The following is an 18,641-nucleotide window of genomic DNA, read 5'->3' on the forward strand; positions in this document are numbered from 1 at the left end:
TCCTTGCATTTGATATGTCATTTTGCTCTACCGGGGGTACAATAAGCGAAACGCATTTAACGTGAACGAAAAAGTTCCAGTTTCCAGAACAGCTGCATATCCAGACTGGGCTCCATTCTGGAATAACTGATATTGTACAGTCTCTGAAAGAGTTTTCCCCTTCTGCCTTTAAAGTTGGCTGGCAACTCTCTGCACAAGCCAGATTTACCATTTCCCAGTGGGTGATGACAAAGAACCTCTAAGCAACACCATCTGGGATAACGTGCCTTGGGCAGGTTCAGTCCTGGAGAGAAGGTCAGTGGAAAGACTGAGTTGGCTAACCCAACACATGCCTTGCATAGCGAGATTTGAGCCTCGCTCTACTGCATAATGGACAAGAATAGTGTTGAAGTGCCCTCTGCCTTGCAGAGGGCTGAGGATAATGAAAGCAGTAAATTAAAATCTCTTTCCTTGGAGTTAATTGTATCACGCTTTTTCTGTGCAAACAGCCCCTGAGGTTAACGCTACCCAATTTAATTTCATAGATTCAAAGCTCCGTTATTAATCGTGACTCTCGGAATCCTACCTATTAGTGTACCCAGGTAGAATAATCTGTTTCTCGATTGAGAATGAGCCATTTTGTAGAAACTGTAGCAATTTTATAAATAAGCTGATCTGGGGACACTACGGAACACAGAGAAAGATGGCATGGCAGAGGCTTTTCAAACTCGGGTTTCCCAAGGGAATAAAATCCTATAAAATGGATAAAAAACTGATCATACACAATTTTAATCTCCAGACTTCAAAAAGAATATTCCTGCATACTAAAAGTGCAAAGGATTTTTTTTTTAATCTTTCAAGTACACATGGTTTGCTTTTCCAACTGTTCCCCTCTTCTATAGGTCAGCTATGAGCTTTAATCCCAGTGGAACTCGAGGGCATCTAGTCAATGGAATCACTTTGCCTGCCAGACCAGGAGAATGATTTATTACTGAAAAGTTATACTCGGTGAAGTTATTAAAAGAAATTCAAAAGCTGGGATGCAGTTTAAAATGATTATACCATATTGCCCCTCCCCCCTCCCCTCAGCACTGTGCTCATTTGTATTTATTTTTTATTACCCTATTTATTTTGTTAATGAGGTGTACATCCCCTTGATTCTATTTATCATGATAATATTGTCTTGTTTTTGTTTCATTCTGTTTTGCTCTGCCGTCTGTCTCCCCCGATTAGACTGTGAGCCCGTCATTGGGCAGGGATTATCTCTGTTGCTGAATTGTACATTCCAAGAGTTTAGGACAGTGCTCTGCACATAGTAAGCGCTCAATAAATACTATTAAATGAATGAATGCTCTCCTGATACTTTTTCTAGAGCTGCAAAACTTTAGATTTTTCGTCTAAGGGATGAAAGTCACACCGGTTTGTAAACCCTTGGAGAGCAGGGATCATGGCTACTTACTCTTTAGTAATGATAATAATGATGGTATTTATTAAGCGCTTACTATGTCACCAATCAATCAATTGGTGGTATTTATTGGGCCCCTTCTGTGTGCAGAGCACTCTTCCAAGTGCTTAGTACAGTGCTCTGCACACAGAAGGAGCCCAATAAATACCACCAATTGATTGATTGGATTCCTTATTTAAGGACAATTATCTTCTGAAGCAAAATTAGGCTTCTTCTGGAAAAAGATGGTAAGAATAACAAGAAGAAGAAGAATTGTGGTACTTAAGTGCTTACCATGTGCCAAGCACCAAACTTAAGCGCTGGAATAGATACAAAATAATCAGATCGGACACAGTCCCGGTCCTATGTGGGGCTCACAGTCAAAGTAGAAGGGAGAGCAAGTAGTCTCTAGTTTACAAATGAGGAAACTGAGACTCAGAGAAGTGAAACGACTTGCCCAAGATCACGCAGCAGACAAGGGGCAAATCTGGAATTAGAACCCAGGTCATCTGACTCCCAGACTCGGGCTCTTAGTATTTGCAGTTACTAAGCAGGTGTGTAATGTCTGAAAGCAGTTTGAATCAATGACATTTATTGAGCACCTCCTGAATGCTAGGCAGTGAACTAAGCGCTTGAGAGAGTACATCAGTAGAGAGACAATCATTCCCGGTCGTCAAAGAGTTTACACTGTAATGGAAAAACCGCACAAGGGACTGTTGCTTTTGAGGAAAGTAAAAATCATTTTGCAAAACATAAGGAACTAGTCTAAGCAAAAGTTAGTCCAGAATGACTGGGGGAAAGGCTGTCAATCGAAGTGATTCAAACACATAGATTTGGGATGAGAAGTGAATTTAAATTTACACTAGAAGCCTGTGTCTTTACCAACCATTCCCAACTCTTCTCTTTCTATTCCTTCCCCTACTTCCTTATGTAGATTCCTATTACTATTACTCCCACCCTCCACCTTCTTTGTCTTCTTCCCATTTTTCCACCCCTTGACTTTGGTCATTTGGAGTTGGCAGCAGGAAGTGGGTGGGTGCATTCAGGCCCTGTATTGGCATATATTCTAATCCAACATGGAGAGGCAGCATGACCTAGTAGAAAGAACACGGGCTTGAGAGTTAGAGGACCTGGGTTCTAATCCCAGCTCCGCCAAGTGCCTGCTGTGTGACCTTGGGCGAGTCACTTAATTTACCTCTTCTGTAAAACAGAGATTCAATATCTGTTCTCCCTCCTTCTTGGACAATGAGCCCCATGTGAGACAGGGACTGTGTCGCACCTGATTGACTTGTATCTCTCCCAGCATTTAACACAGTGCTTGACACAGTAAATACTTAACAGATATCATTAAAAAACCCAATCATTTTCTTATGATTTTTTTTGTTCCGCAGTAAATTCTGTACCATCAACAACTTTCTCTGGCTGAGAACTTAAGCTAGCAAATGCAGAAATTTAGAGGGTAATTCATAGAGTCTCATAGTGGATTTCTCCCTGATTTTTCGTGTGTTCCTTGGACTATACACCATGGGTGGTGTCTGCAGAGGCCCAGTGTAATTTTTGAAGAGAATTTTCCCATAGAAAGTTCCTTTATTTCTTCTTTTTGCCTACCGATGCATGAGTCACACCTAACATTAAATGTTAACAAAATACTAATGGGGAATGTGCTGTGGAATTAATGGGGATTAATATTTTGGGGCGGGGGGGCACATACTCCAAGCTCTACCTCTGGGAACTCTTAGCACATCTGCCTGACGGCCTATATTTCGAGCTTTTCCACCCTCTAGTCCCGTCCCTCTTCCCTTCTGCTGCCCTGGAGGTGGGGAACGGTTTGAGCAGACCCCAGAGTCCTTGATGATGGGCTGAACCCCCAGGCAGCAACTGTCTAGCTGAAAGACTTAAGCATCGGTCTCCTGGACAGGTAACTTGTCTTCAGGACCTCGGCTTAATGTTTTTCAGTTTTGCCCTGCCGAAGGGTGACCAAAAGCACTAATCTCAAATCCCCCTACCGTTAACCACAGGGGTCATAAGGACCATGAAGGCACACACACCCAGTTTTCCTTTAACGCGAGCGTTACGTTCTTGCAAAATCCCATGTTGAGGCGAACTCACGCCATATGGTGTCTGACGCCGCGAATGTGCACAGTTGCTTCTGCCCCCATGGTTCGCTGGAGCCAAGCAAGCCCATGTGGTCGGGTGAACGGTGGAGCCAAAATGCCTAGTGAAAACCCACATTACAGCAGGACTTAGTGGATTCAGATCTCGTGAAAAACCTTTACAACCTATCCTGGGCAGATTTAGCTGGAAAGCTGCATGAGGAGAGTGAATGTGAAAACAAGTTTTTCTTTTGGAGCCCAAATTGTGCCTTGTCCATTTAACCACCTTGTGCTCTTGTGCAGAGGAAGGAGGAGGGTGTAGTGGATAGAGCCCAGGCCTGGGAGTCAGAAGGTGATGGGTTCTAATCCCAGCTCCCCAACTTGTCTGCCGTATGACCTTGAGCAAGTCACTTCACTTCCTCTGGGCCTCAGTTACCTCATCTGTAAAAAGGGGATTGAGCCCCACATGGGGCAGGGACTGTGTCTGACCCCATCTGCTTGTATCCACTCCAGCGCTTAGTACAGTGCCTGGCACATAGTAGGCACTTAAATACCACAATTATTATTACTGTTCTCTTCAGGAAAGAAAGGTAAAACCTTTGTACTTTCAATTCTTCAGGAGCACCTGATCCAGTATGAACATCAAGAACGGACCAACTTGTGAATACTACTCCATGGCCATTTAAACAATCCCAATCCCTTTTCCAAGTGAGGTCCTCGTGGCTACAAATACAAATCCAGAGAGTTAACAAGCCTTCTGAGAGAGCAGAAATGTTAATCACAGACATTAAAGTACAGTTGTGAACATAAGAAATGGAAGCAGTGTGCCTCAGTGGAAAGAGCCTGGGCTTTGGAGTCAGAGGTCATGGGTTCGAATCCCGGCTCTGCCACTTGTCAGCTGACTGTGGGCAAGTCACTTCACTTCTCTCTGCCTCAGTTCCCTCATCTGTAAAATGGGGATTAAGACTGTGAGCCTCACATGGGACAACCTGATGACCCTGTACCTACCCCAGCGCTTAGAACAGTGCTGTGCACATAGTAAGCACTTAACAAATACCAACATTATTATTAAGAAGCTACTGGTCATCTGCTTCTTTTTATGACATTTTTTAAGTGCTTACTATGTGTCAAGCACTGTTCTAAGCATTGGGTAGATACGAGTTAGTTAGTTCAGACACAGTCCCTGTCCCATGTGGGGTTCACAGTCTATGTAGGAGGAAGAACAGGTATTGAATCCCCATTTTACAGTTGAGGAAACTGAGGCACAGAGCTGTTAAGTGACTTGCCTGAGATCACACAGCAGGCAAGTGTCAGAGTCGGGGTTAAAACCCAAGTCCTCTGACGCCCAGGCCTGTGCTCATTCCACTAGGCCATGCTGCTTGGGTCGGAAATGCTTGGGATAGTCTTCTTCTTTATAACCTCTATTAAGTGCCCAGAACAGGCACTACTGGTATTTTGAATAAAAGTCATGGGCTTTCTAACTGTAATTCATTTTTTTTTAACTTGATAATACCACTCCTGTGCACAAAAAACTAAATTACATTTTTGACGTCAACAGCTGGTGGAAACCTGGGAAGAGGCTATCATTTGGCTGGAATACAAATGGTCTAAGTGTCTGCTGGGAAAAGGCAACGGTTTTCCGAAAAGACCCTACCCACAGGCTGCCTGATGGTCCACAGGCAGCTTCAGGGAGTAAAGTGAATAGGGAAACTAGTGTTCCAGTCTGTAAGTCAACAATCGAACACATAAAATATCAAGGGTCTGAGCTGCTTTGAATTAAGTACACAACCAAGGACTTAGTGGCAATTTTTCCTTGAAAGCCAACATGCTGTCTTTTCCCCTTCACCATAAGAAATGCCGCTGTAAAGGTTAAGGAGAGGGGAACAGGAGGCTCTATAACTTTTTGTCTTTGAAAATCTGACAGTTTGCCTTGAGCCTGAAAATTGAATGATTACAAGTCCTCCCAAAAATTAATCAGAAAAGTCTCATAATGGATAGTGAACACAGGAAGCAGCCTGGCTTAGTGGACAGAGCACAGGCCTAGGAATCAGAGAAACTGGGTTCTAATTCTGGCTCTGCCACCTATCTGCTGTGTGACCTTGAACAAGTCACTTAACTTCTCTGTCCTTTAGTTTCCTCCTCTGTAAATTGGAGAGTCAATTCCCATTCTCCCTCCTTCTTAATAACAAAAGCGACTGTGGTATTGGTTAAGTGCTTAACTATGTGCCGGGCACTGTACTAAGCACCGGGGTGGATACAAGCAAATCGGGTTGGGCACAGTCCCGGTCCTACACGGGGCTCAGAGTCTCAACCCCCATTTTACATACGGTTATAAGTTATAAGGTAACTGAGGCCTAGAGGAGTGAAGTGACTTGCCCAAGGCCACACAGCAGATGACTGGTGGAATGGGGATTAGAACCCATGACCTTCTGACTCGCAGGCCCGTGCTCTATCCACTACTCCATGCTGCTTCTTAGGCTGTGAGCCCCGTGGTGGGGATAGGGACTGTGTCCCACCTCATTATCTTGCATCTATCCCAGCACTTAGTACAGTCCTTGGTACATAATAAGTACTTAACAAGTACCATTAAAAAAAAAAGTAAGCCCTATCCTGAATCCTGTCTTTAGCACCATGTCAAAGAGAACATCTCTCTCTTCCTACCTGTGATAACTTGGCCAAGTCACAAACAGCTCCCGTAAAGGGTGATACTCATTGTTTTGGGGTTTGTTTCTTTTTTCATCTTGGTAATTCTGGCTGAATCTGCTTGGAGCAAATCTAATGGCCAGATGGGAAAACTTAATAAAATGTTAACGGCACTAACAGTACCTGACTCTCTGGCCAGCTAAAGTTAAAGGAATTCGATACTACAGAACCGGTTGTCCAAGGGAGCTCTGCCCCGGCCCGAGATTTTTCCCTCACCGGGAAAAGAACAAAGAAGCAGCGCGGTCTAACGGAAAGCGCCCAGAGCCCGATAGCCAGAGGAACTGGGTTGGAGTGGCTTGATGGAAAGAGCCCTGGCTTGGGAGTCAGAGGATGTGGGTTCTAATCCCGGCTCCGCCACTTGTCCGCTGTGTGGCCCTGGGCAAGCCACTTAAAGTCTCAGTGCCTCAGTTACCTCAACTGTAAAATGGAGATTAAGACTGTGAGCCCCAAGTGGGACAACCTGATTACCTTGTATCTACCCCAGCGCTCAGAAGAGTGCTTGGCACATAGTAAGCACTTAACAAATGCCAGAATTATTATTATTATTATTACTAGTATTTTACTTAGGACAGTAGTGCTGAAAAATAGTCAGTCAGGCAGACGGGTATTTTTTTCAGGAAACTGGTGCATTTGTGAGTCTACCTGATTGACAGCCGCTGCCTGGGGATACCACCGTTAGCCTGCCAGGATTTCACTCCACACATCCGATCCGTTACCAAGACCTGCTGGTCTCACCTTTATAATATCGCCAAGATCCGCCCTTTCCTCTCCACCCAAACGGCTACCTTACTGCTACGGGCTCTCGTAATATCCCGGCTAGACTATTGTGTCAGCCTTCTCTCTGATCTCCCTTCCTCCTCTCTCGCCCCGCTCCAGTCTATTCTTCACTCCGTTGCCTGGCTCATCTTCCTGAAGAAACGTTCTGGGCATGTCACTCCCCTTCTTAAGAACCTCCAGTGGTTGCCTATCAACCTCCGCTCAAAACAAAAACTTCTCACTCTAGGCTTCAAGGCTCTCCATCACCTTGCCCCTTCCCACCTCTCCTCCCTTCTTTCTACTGCTCACCCCGCACGCTCCGCTCCTCTGCCGCCCACCTCCTCACCGTCCCTCGGTCTCGCCTCTCCCGCCCTCGACCCCTGGGCTACGTCCTCCCGCGGTCCTGGAATGCCCTCCCTCCTCACCCCCGACAATCTAATTCTCTTCCCCTCTTCAAATCCCTACTTAAAGCTCACCTCCTCCAAGAGGCCTTCCCAGACTGAGCTCCTCCCTTTTTCCCTCTGCTCCCTCTACCCCCCTTCACCTCTCCGCAGCTAAACCCTCTTCTCCCCCTTTCCCTCGCCTCCTCCCCCTCTCCCATCCCACCCCCTCAGCACTGTATCTACCCCAGTGCTTAGAACAGTGCTCTGCACATAGTAAGCGCTTAACAAATACCAACATTATTATTATCATCCACTCAACTGTATATATCTTCATCACCCTATTTATTTTGTTTAATGAGATGTACATCACCCTGATTCTATTTATTTGCCATTGTTTTTATGAGATGTTCTTCCCCTTGACTCTATTTATTGCCATTGTTCTTGTCGGCCCGTCTCCCCCGATTAGACTGTAAGCCCGTCAAAGGGCAGGGACTGTCTCTATCTGTTGCCGATTTGTACATTCCAAGCGCTTAGTACAGTGCTCTGCACATAGTAAGCGCTCAATAAATACTATTGAATGAATGAATGAATTTCTGGGAAATCCCTGAAACTTCTCTGAGCAACACAGGGTGGGAAGATAAGGATGGGGATAGGCGGCTCAGCAGGAGACAGGGAATATGTGGCTCCAAAATTGTTGGGCCTTATTGCACAGGGCGATAAGACCATACAGCATATGCACTGCCATTACTGGCTCAGACAAGTGATCTACCCAGTGCAACATTCTGTCTCCCTTCATTCATCTCCCGCTCCCCCTTGGCCCCTTGGTACATTTCTGCAATTTATATTATCCGTCTCCCCCTCTAGACTGTAAGCACCTTGTGGGCAGGGAATGTGTCTGTTTATTGTTCTATTTTGCTCTCCCAAGGGTTAGTACGGGGCTCTGCACAAGTAAGCACTTAGATAGGATTGACTGTCTCATAACTGGGGCGGTCAGATCCTGGGAAACCACAGAGTGGCCACTGTCTTTGACCCCCATCCTGATTGGTAGGGGTGGACCAGCTAACATCCCTAACTTTTTGAACACGTTTGAGAATCCGGACAGGGATGAGCCAGAGTGGCGATTGTCATCCTCCACTGAGGATAGTCTGCAACTGGGTGATAAAAGGGAAATGCCTCTCTGCCAAGTGATATTTTTGGAACCAATGGGCCTGGATCTACTGTGCTCCAAAAGAGCACTGAGCAAAGCACAGTCCTTTCTTCTGACAATGGCTGCTCTAAGAGAACCACAGTGTCTTGGAGGGATGTCTGCTCACGGTGTCCCAGGTTAGAAAGGATGATGGACCCTCTTAGTGAGAATGACGGGCGAGCCTCCATCCTGGGGCTTTAGGATAGGGACCTATGTGAAAGACTCGATTACCATGATACACCGGTTGTCGTCCACCACCGCCGCCACTCGCGCTCTCCCTTGATCCCGTCAGTCATGTCCCCACTGGGGCCGGGGGCGCAGTGAGTCAGCCGGCAGGAGCGCAACACGCTGTGAAGCATGTGGCAAAGGGGTTTTTATGAGCAGAACTCTTTTATGACCAAAGTGACCGCAGGGAGTGCTGATGCCGTGCCCCGGCGTCATAACCCAGCACGCAGTTGCCCCGATGGCCGCTGAGGATAGCGCCAGTCCTGTGAGCTACTGTTTTTCGGGACTGCTGCTGGGCCTGCCCCCCTCGCCGAAACCTTCACCACTGGTGATCTAGCCCCAGGACGCACACCCCCCCCCCCCCCCCCGCAGGTCTCCCAATTCCCAGAGCTGGGCTCATTCCACTGAATGAGCAAGCTGGGAAGAATGCATCTTAGCTGAATAAACGCAGCACACGATCCCAGGGTTTAAACACCTTCCCCTGTAGAAGTGCAGTTGGGATTTTCCATTATAACTGAGAGTAACCACCCAACCCAACAGGGAAACCCCTTTCTGCCCGACAAGTGAGGAGGAGAGCTCTACAATCAATCCAATAAGGGGCCAAGAGGAAGGAGCGGGAGAAAGCGGTCAAGGACCTCTGGCGCTGGGGCAGGGTGTCACTGCCATCCTTTCCTCTTGGCCTGCCCAACCACACTCTCCTCTCTCACCCGGAAAATGGCAGCAACAGCAGGAGATGTTGAGTCCGACGGGTGAGCTTCTCCTAATGCTTTCTCTCTCTGCTCTAGTCGGACTAGACGAGGCAGTGAGACGGCTATCCAGAGTCCCGTGGCACCAGCTCTATTTGCCCATGACTTCTGCTGGCCAGATGAAATGGATTAGGGTCAAGACGACAAACCACGCTGTAGTTTAGAAGCAATAGGATTTATTGTTTCCTGATAAAAACAGCACCATCCTAGTACAGAAGAGACAGAAAAAAAGCTCTGCCCACCTCACTCATTTTACGATCACCGTCGTTTGTCTGTTCAGAATCATCCTGACGGTGTTCCTGGACCACATTCTCTATCAATGACCAGAATTTGGCTATTTTACCTCACCTCCCTATTATTTACCTGCAAAATGTAAATGGTCAACTCTTAAAAATCTACACTTAAAGGCCACACGAAAGTAGAGACACTGGCTCTCTCCGACATAAAGTGCCCTATCAACATGTACAACCAGAAGTTGAAACTGTGCCCTGAGAGTTACATGCTTACTGGCCAGTCATTAAAGAATCTTCCGGCTCTAGGTTAGTCTAATTTTTCTCCAGTAAACTCTGTGAGACACTAACAGTTCCTCTCTTATCAAGGAAGATTGTCTACGTGGTAGTCCGAACAGAAGACGGCTAGCAGCAAGACTTTTGGTTTAGAATCTAGTTACTTACTTACGTCTCCGATTACTCACAAAATCTCTTTAAATCAAAGCTAACTTCAAGTTGCAAAATGCCACCTTTTATAGCAACAAAAGAACACTGTTGAGGCAAAAATCATTCAAAACCCATTCAAATAGCTTCAGATTTTGTCATTCCTTGCCCTGTGGCCCTGCTGCTGCTCTTCCTCCTCCTCCTCCTCTCCCAGTAGGCCAGGGAGGGGATCGATCTTCCCGATGCTTACATATTGGGGGCAATCCAGTTGAGGAACTTCATGGCAACTTCAAAACCAAGGAAACAGGCCTGGAAAAGCAATAGATGAAATGCACATGAAAGGAATATCGGAGCTAAAGGTGAGACTTACCTGAAGGGCACAGATGCTCAAATGTCCAAATCGTGCTCATCATTGTCTCCCCCCGGGGTGGGAGACAATGCACTGCCCTGAGTCACCTGCACTGAAGAGGCAGCACTGTAGGAGGGAATTCAGTTCCCGCACAAAGAGGGCTGATTGTGGTACTGCCGCGGCATTGTTTCTTTTCAGACCGAATCAATTTAATTACTTGTTTTCAAAGGGGTGCAGACTGAAGACCCCTGCTTGCTGCTCTAATAAGGGCTGCCCGGCAACAGCCGCCTTTCTTCACCAGCCAGTCCCATCCCCCTACGGCTGTTTGTGGCTCACGAGCCGCACTCAAGAGGGCCAGCAAACTTAGTGTCAGAGGGAATGGGCGAGTAGACTCCCTCCAATCCATCCCAAACATCTGGAACAAAATACTATCCAGCGATCTACTCCTATTGACATTCAGAACAAGAAATTTCTCCTTTACCGCTAAGAGCCTTCACCAAAAAACACCAATCGAGATTCCAGAGGGCCTTGAGTTCGCAGCCAGCCCACTCGATGAAAAGTTTCAGGCTGACGTATCCTCCGAGCCGGTCGGCGGGAACACGCCCACGGGGCAGGTTGTTCTCCGGGACACCCAGACCCCCGAGACTCCACATTGTGAGCTTGGGGAGACTAGTCTGAGACCACGTGACTGCCCAGGAATCTGGAAGGCTGTACTCTCTGGGGTCATGGCAAACCTTGGGACCATTTTAGACGTGTGATGGGCTTTTTGGGGGCCCTGGGGTGCCCTCGCTGAGCCTCCACTCGGCACAGCCCTCGAGACCTAGTCTGAATCGGTGCCTTCAAAAAGTAACTATCAAGGAAGCCTCCGTAGCCAATGGCTAGGTCATAGTGAGATGGGGGGCGGGGCAGTGTAAAGGAGTATAAACCAAAACAGCTGCATTTTTCTAGGAGGGCAACCTCCCTCAGCCCCAAAAAGGACCTTTTTAGGTTTGAGGAGATAACAACAACAAGAATAATAATAATAATAATTATGGTACTTGTTAAGCACTTAGTGTGTGTCAAGCACTGTTCTAAGCACTGGGGTAGATATAAATTAATCAGGTTTGACACAGTCCCTGTCCCACATGGGCTCACACTCTTAATGCCCATTTTACAGATGAGAGAACCGAGGCACAGAGAAGTTAAGTGACTTGCCCAAGGTCGCAGAGAAGTAAATCATACAGACCACCGAGCTTAAGATATCAATAGCGAATTCCATTTTACTTACCGCATTAGCTGGGAAGGCCCGAATCATAACGGCGGTGAAGCCTTTATACAATGACGCAACTCCCTCCTCTCGGATAAGTTCCCTCAGAACATCTCGGAACCCGTTAGGGTATTTTCCAGCAGGGGCTGTCGAAATAAAACATGACAACTACCATGCCAGAACCCCAGCTCAAACCACACACAACCCCAGAGAAGATGGCCAAGGACGTCAGACCTTTGGTCGTTCTAAAAGTAGCAGCATTGCTCAGTGGCATTCTGGGGGTCTGAGTAGCCCTGTTTCAGGATGCACTGGCTCACCCTAAATGCAGAAAGGAACTAGAAACGATGCTCCTAAACACTGCCACCCTCACCCAAACTAGGTTCGGCAGAGGACTGTGAGCCATGAGATTTAACCTTGCGGGGAAAACAAGAACAAATAGAAAGCTACCAGATGCAGATAAAACAACTGCACTGTGAAACACCCGGACAAAAACAGCCCCTGGCCCTACTGGCAGCAAGTCTTCTCCCTGCACATAAGGTAGAAGGGCCTGTCAGTCAAGTACGCTTGGAGCCCATCAGCCTCGTTTGCAGACACGGATTACAATCTCCTAACTCCCCAGCTCGGGGCCGTCCCCTCAGTCTGGAAACATTCCTGCTCTTGGACGCTAAACAACGTCCGGGCTGGGAAACTGGACCTCACCCGGACCCCAGCACCGCAGAAATGGCAATCGCAGCTTGCCCATGGAGCCACTTGTAAGACGCAAGCTGGCACTTGCTTTTCACAAGAAGGTATGGCTATCTTCCAGGCTGATTCATGTGAATGGCTCTTGAAAATTCTGGTTGCCAGGCTGCTGGCATTTTCTGAGTGGCGAGCTTAGCTGCCACCGCCATGGCAGCCACTACCACTTAATTCTCTGAGCTTCCAGAACACCCTACGGCAAAGGTGCTGATGACCCCAGGGGACAGGACAATCCCCAAGAAGGATGTGTGCGTACTGACCCACGTTGGCATTTTCTTCCCTGGGAGAACTTGTAAGAAGCCTAAAGAACACTAACTTCAATCCCACTAATATATTGAATTTACAAAGCTCAAATGTCACCAGAAGGCACGTTTTGTTTTTTTGAAAGAACAAAAAAGTGAATAGCTGAAGAGCACCTGCAGATTTATGTTACTTAAAGCGAGCAGCTGAGTCCAAAAGGTCTGCCAGTTACATCCCTTTGATTCCCCCATCACCGTCATCAATTAATGTGGGCCCATAACGGACTAGGCGCGAAGCACTATTCAGCCGAAGAGAACACCCAAGGTGTGGGACCTGACTAACGATTTACTAATAACCTATTTCAGACATCTGTTTGATACACTGATACACACATCCCTTTCCCAGTTTCACCGCTAGAAGCTGTGAGCCAGTATGAGGGCGAAACTTCAGCAACTAAAGGTTTGGGCTTCAGGACTAATCTCCTGCTGGCCCCTCTCCAAGTCGCCAGTTACTCACCAGTTTGGAAGCGGGATTTTAGTACATCAGGAGGGATGGCCACTGCCCAGTTGAAGATCCCTGCCGTGCCCCCAGCCAAGAGTATCCGCAGGGCACTGAGTTCACTGACACTGCAGAAAACCGACCATTAAAAACAGGGTTAGGGTGAAGGGCGACCCTAGGGCTTCTTCCGGGTGCTGACGGCAGAGCTGCCTAAGGCTTGGTATGGGTCAGTTATAGACCAAGAAGAGGAGAATCTTCAGCTACCCCAGGGTGCAGGGGTTCCATGAACATATTGGCACCTGTCTTGAAGGGAAAGGCTAAAATTCTGCTCTCGCTTTCCCCTGCAGCTTGCAGATGGTCATCAGCCTATAGAGGTCTCTCATACTGTATGCTGGGGTGTGGTTTTAGGAAAATACTACGCAAAGCAAGCTAGTGTAATGCAAACTGCGTTTCCCAGAGAGGGAGGAAGTGATGAATACGAATGAATACACCCGCCCCTATCCGTCGGGGCCAAAAGACGGGCATGAGGGGGAAAAGTCATCCATCCCCGGGGAAGTCCCCGGCAGCTGCCGAGAGCATGGAGCAAGGGGGACACCTGCCAAACGGCAGGCGGGCAACAGAGGGAGTGCTGATGGAAGCTGGGGGAGCAAACAAGGCGGAGAAGGGACAGGGGTACCTCCTCTCCTCTACCAAATAACCATCCACCCGGTCCTCGGACCCATGGCACAGTTGGTTCCCGAAAATGTATCTTAAGTCGAAATGCTCACAGCCAGAACCAGTTGGCTTCTTACAGACACGGCATCTTCAAATTTTCTTCCAGAGGGATTGGTTCCTGAACCAAAGTCATATAACTCTATCCTTACCCAAATTACCTGGAACCGAGTACTCAATTCGTTACCTATGAGCTGTATAGTTGTATTAATGTATTTCCGTCAAGTCAGAGAACCTCTGTCTCTTTCATTTCCTCAGAAGTAAAATGGAAGCCATCGGCTTTCCCCGGTGAGTCTGGCTGGCGCTCACGTAATCCCACCTCCAGGCCTCTTCAAACTTTCTTCCCCATTCTGGCCTTTTCCATGGTTTCTACATTGCCCCACAGCTCCTGTGCAGCCCACCCCACCGCCCACATCACCCAAGCCAGCGCCTTAAAGAAAGCTAGTGTTGTACGGTCCAATCGACTGTGTCGTAAAGCTGAAACAGGCTGTCAAATTTAGAAATGTTTTAAGTGCCATTTGTTTTCACTCAAAATGTCTTGAAGTCAAGGTCTGCCTATAAATCAGTGCTTTGGGGGGGCCCACCTTATCAGTCTGGAGCATCTGTCCCATCCACCCACCCATCCACACAGAAGGAATCCCTGGAAAGTGAGGGAGACCTGGACCATTCTAGGAAGGCAGGTTTACCACCTTCTTGCAGCAATGTCCTACACATATGGAGAACAGGCACCAGCCCAGTATCAGGCTGGAGGTAATTCCTTCTTTCAGTCATGACACAGGAGGAACCACTTTCAGCAAGCAAGTTATTCCAGCTTTACAGTGGGATGTGTCAACTGGATTAGCCAAAAAAAAAAAGCAGGCATGCCAGAAGCCATGAACTCTTTTACTGTTCTCCCTTTAGAATACATTTCCCATCACTCAAAGGAAGGAATCGAGCCAGGCCTGGAAGATCTCACACACTTCACTGCAGGTCTTTCCCATGCTAGGCGAAGAAAAGCTCCCCAGAAATGTATTTCCCTGTCTCATTTGATTCTACTTACCTTTTTCCTTCTGGGGTGAGGATGTTTTTCAGCCATTCATATGTCATAAAGTACATTCCGCTAGCAGGAACATCTATTTGAGTCAAAAAAAAAAAAACCCAGCTATCTGAGAAAGGAATCTGGGTGTCTTTCCTGAATCACATCTGGAGGTGAACGGGGATGACTCAGTAGTAGAATCTTTTAAAAGTTTCAGGAGAAATAGTAATTCTGGTATTTGCTAAATGCTTACTATGTGCCAAGCACTTTATTAAGTGCTGGGGTAGATACAATGTGTGCAGATCGGGCACAGTCCCTGTCCTACTCGGGGCTCTCAGTCTAAGGAGGAAGGAGAACAGGTATTTATTTAATCCCCATTTTATAGATGAGGAAACAGAGGCACAGAGAAGTTAAATGACTTGCCCAAGGTCACCCAGTAGGCAAGTGGTGGAGCTGGGACTGGAACCCAACCCTCCTGAATCCCAGGCCCAAGCTCTTTCCGTTGGATCACACTGCCCCACAGGGCCTCTTCCCATTTCAGAGGTCTGAACAGTTCCATTCAGAGGGAGAGAGTCCGATGTTGAGGATCCCCAGCAACTTCTTTCCTAGGCCAGCCACTTGCTTTGCCCGAATAAACCCAATCTCCCTAAAATGACTTAGTCTGCCATGTCATCTCTCTGAATCTATGAAGGTTTTTTGGTTTTTTCTGAAGCCTGGGCAAAATCAAATCCTGTTTGATTGAAGCCTAGTTCACAGTGAGTCAATACATCTGCCACAGAAAAATGTCATTATGCTGCTTTCTGGGGGCCACCAGGAATTCTCAACTGTACACTGGTTTGATGACGGTGGCCAATCATTCTTACAGCAGTCAAAATTAGGCCACTAGGTACCTTGGCCTCTACCTCTAAACCCTTGGGCAGCATCCAGGGCCAACTCAAAGGGTTGGGGATGGAACCAGGGAATCAGCTTTGGCCTGTAGCCCACTTGTGGGGTCTAATCAGGCCAGGCCAGTAGCCCACAGTCTGGAGAACTTCCTGGGGAACAGGACAGTTGGTCAGTCAGATATATTTATTGAGCTCTTACTGTGTGCAGAGCACTGTAATAATAATAATTATGGCACCTGTTAAGCGTTTATTATGTGCCAAGCACTCTTCTAAGCGCAGGGGTGGATACAAGCTAATCAGGTTGGACACATCCCTGTCCCACATGGGGCTCCCACTCTTATCCCCATTTTACAGATATGATAACTGATGCACAGAGAAGTTAAGTGACGTACCCAAGATCACACGATAGACATGTGATGGAGCCAGAATTAGAACCCAGGTCCTTCTGACTCCCAGGCCCATGCTCTATCCACTAAGCCATGGGAGAGTACAGTTTAAGAATAAACAGACACATGCCCTGCCCATAATGAGCTTACAGTCTAGAGGGGGAGACAGATATTAATATAAATAAATTACAGATATGTACCTAAGTGCTGCGAGGCTGGGAGGGGAGATTCATTCAATAGTATTTATTGAGCGCTTACTATGTGCAGAGCACTGTACTAAGCGCTTGGAATGTACAATTCGGCAACAGATAGAGACAATCCCTGCCCGCTGACGGGCTTACAGTCTAATCGGGAGATGAATAAAGGGAGCGAGTCAGGGCAACGCAAAAGGGAGTGGGAGAAGAGGAAAGGAGGGCTTAGTCAGAAAAAGCCTCTTGGAGATGTGCCTTCGATATGGCTTTGAAGCGGGGGAAGAGTAAATATCAATCGGATATGAAGAGGGAGGGCGTTCCAGGCCAGAGGCAGGACGTGGACGAGAGGTCAGCAGTGACATGGATGAGATCGAGGTACGGTGAGAAGGTTGGCACTACAGGGGTGAAGTGTGCGGGCTGGGTTAGAGTAGGAGAATAGTGAGGTAAGGTAGGAGGGAACAAGGTGGTTGAGGGCTTTAATCACTCCACTGGTCCCAGGAAACCCCTAGTCACCTTTGTAGTGGTTCTAGGAATTACTGATGAAACTGGATCCTTCCTTCCAGCCTTCTTCTTCCTAGAGCCCATGGAGGACTCTTGGAACTGCCTGGGTCTGAAGATGATGTGGAATCCTCCCTCCTCCCCCAACTAGGCAGCTGAGAGCTCCCGGAGGTCACTCCAAATGTGATCTAAACCTCTAGAGGAGGAGCCTTAGTGGAACCTGAAGCCACCCCAGAGTTCTGGAGTCCCCCACACCTCGGTGGCCCTTTTTGTCCAGGTGCACTGGTCACCCAGCTCGCCTAGATTTCACTGAACTACAAGGCAAGTGAAAATGGCAATGGAGGTGAGGACCCCCCAACTGATGGCATTTTGACATTAATTCCCTGCCACTTCTAAGGCTTACACCACCTCTACCAAGGCTGTTGTCAAAGCCTTCTTTGTTACTGGAAGATGAAGAAGAGCACTTTAACAAACCTCTCAGCATTCATTAACTCGATGACTGAAGTCCCTCCTAGACTGCTGCTAGATTCTTGGCTACCATCACCTGAAAAATTGTGAGGTGGCCACCTCTGAGGGGAGGTGGGAGATGTGGGGACAGAATCAATGGTGAAACTTCAGTATTGGTCTTTTCCATCTAATACTCTGTAGAGCAGGGGTATTCTACATCCCATTTGTCTGTTGCCTCCCAGAAATGAGAGTTGAGTTTGCCCTGTGGTGGGACTCCAAATCCATAAACACTTGCTTTCCTAAACAAGAGACCCCTGCCCCCCGCCATGGCAACTCCATGTATTCCAAGGGTCACGATCCCCAGTAAGTTACCTCGCATAAGTGTGAGCACAGTTCCTTTGTAAATGCCTCGAATTCCAGCCTCGTGATACAGCTTTTTGGCACAGTCCAAGGGCCCATTGTATTTAATATTGCCTGAAGCGGCTTGGATCTAGGGAGTGGAAAGGACAGAAGAAGTCATTACTAATCAAAAATTAGAAGGTTAAAAGTCAGCCACTATCATCAAATTATGCCCCCGGGGTATAAGAGAGTATTTAGCAGAGCAGAAACTTAAGAGATGGAGGAGTAGACAGAAGAGGACTGGGAGGAAGAGAAAGGTGTGTGTGGGGAGGTTGGGGGACGGCTGGTAAGAGGGAGAGGGGAGGGAGAAGGAAGAGGTGAAGCAGCAGGATCTTAGGCCAGAAAGCCCAAATTCCTCCTTGTAAGTCTGTCATCTTCCCCAAGATTTCATCGGTTCATTCATTCTTTCATTCACTTGTATTTACTGAGTGCTTACTGCGTGCAGAGCACTGTACTAAGCGCTTGGAAAGTACAATTCAGCAACAAATAGAGACAATCCCTGCCCAACAACGGGCTCACAGTCTAGAAGGGGGGAGACAGACATCAAAACAAGTAAACAGGCATCAATATAAAGAGAATTATAGATATATGCACATCATTAATAAAATAAATAGAATAATAAATATGTACATATATACACAAGTGCTGTGAGGTGGGGAGAGACAGAGGCCGTCAAATGCAAGTTCCTTCAAGGGCCACCTTCCCTTCCTTAATACTCCCCTTTTCCTCGTCCATCTCCTGTCATCCCAGCTGTCTCGATCCATCAATCAATCAATGGTGTTTACTGAGTGCTTACTGTGTGCAGAGCACTGTACTTAACGGTTGGGAAAAGTACAGTAGGACAGAGTTGGTAGGCACGTCCCTTATCCAC

General features: G+C 47.4%; 1 protein-coding gene across 1 annotated transcript in view; it reads right to left on the bottom strand.

Moving 5' to 3' along the window:
• Positions 1-9,671: 9,671 nt before the first annotated feature.
• The window catches only part of SLC25A20 (solute carrier family 25 member 20), a 46,122-nt gene continuing 37,152 nt past the window's right edge, over positions 9,672-18,641 (bottom strand). The window contains exons 5-9 of the mRNA XM_029050842.2: positions 17,744-17,861; positions 14,990-15,062; positions 13,258-13,367; positions 11,785-11,909; positions 9,672-10,477 (exon numbers count right to left, since the gene is read on the bottom strand). Coding sequence (XP_028906675.1) covers positions 10,415-10,477; positions 11,785-11,909; positions 13,258-13,367; positions 14,990-15,062; positions 17,744-17,861 — 489 coding nt within the window. The 3' untranslated portion in view covers positions 9,672-10,414. The remainder of the gene's footprint in view (positions 10,478-11,784; positions 11,910-13,257; positions 13,368-14,989; positions 15,063-17,743; positions 17,862-18,641) is intronic.

This window comes from Ornithorhynchus anatinus, chromosome X1 (assembly GCF_004115215.2).
Source record: "Ornithorhynchus anatinus isolate Pmale09 chromosome X1, mOrnAna1.pri.v4, whole genome shotgun sequence".
NCBI lineage: Eukaryota > Metazoa > Chordata > Mammalia > Monotremata > Ornithorhynchidae > Ornithorhynchus > Ornithorhynchus anatinus.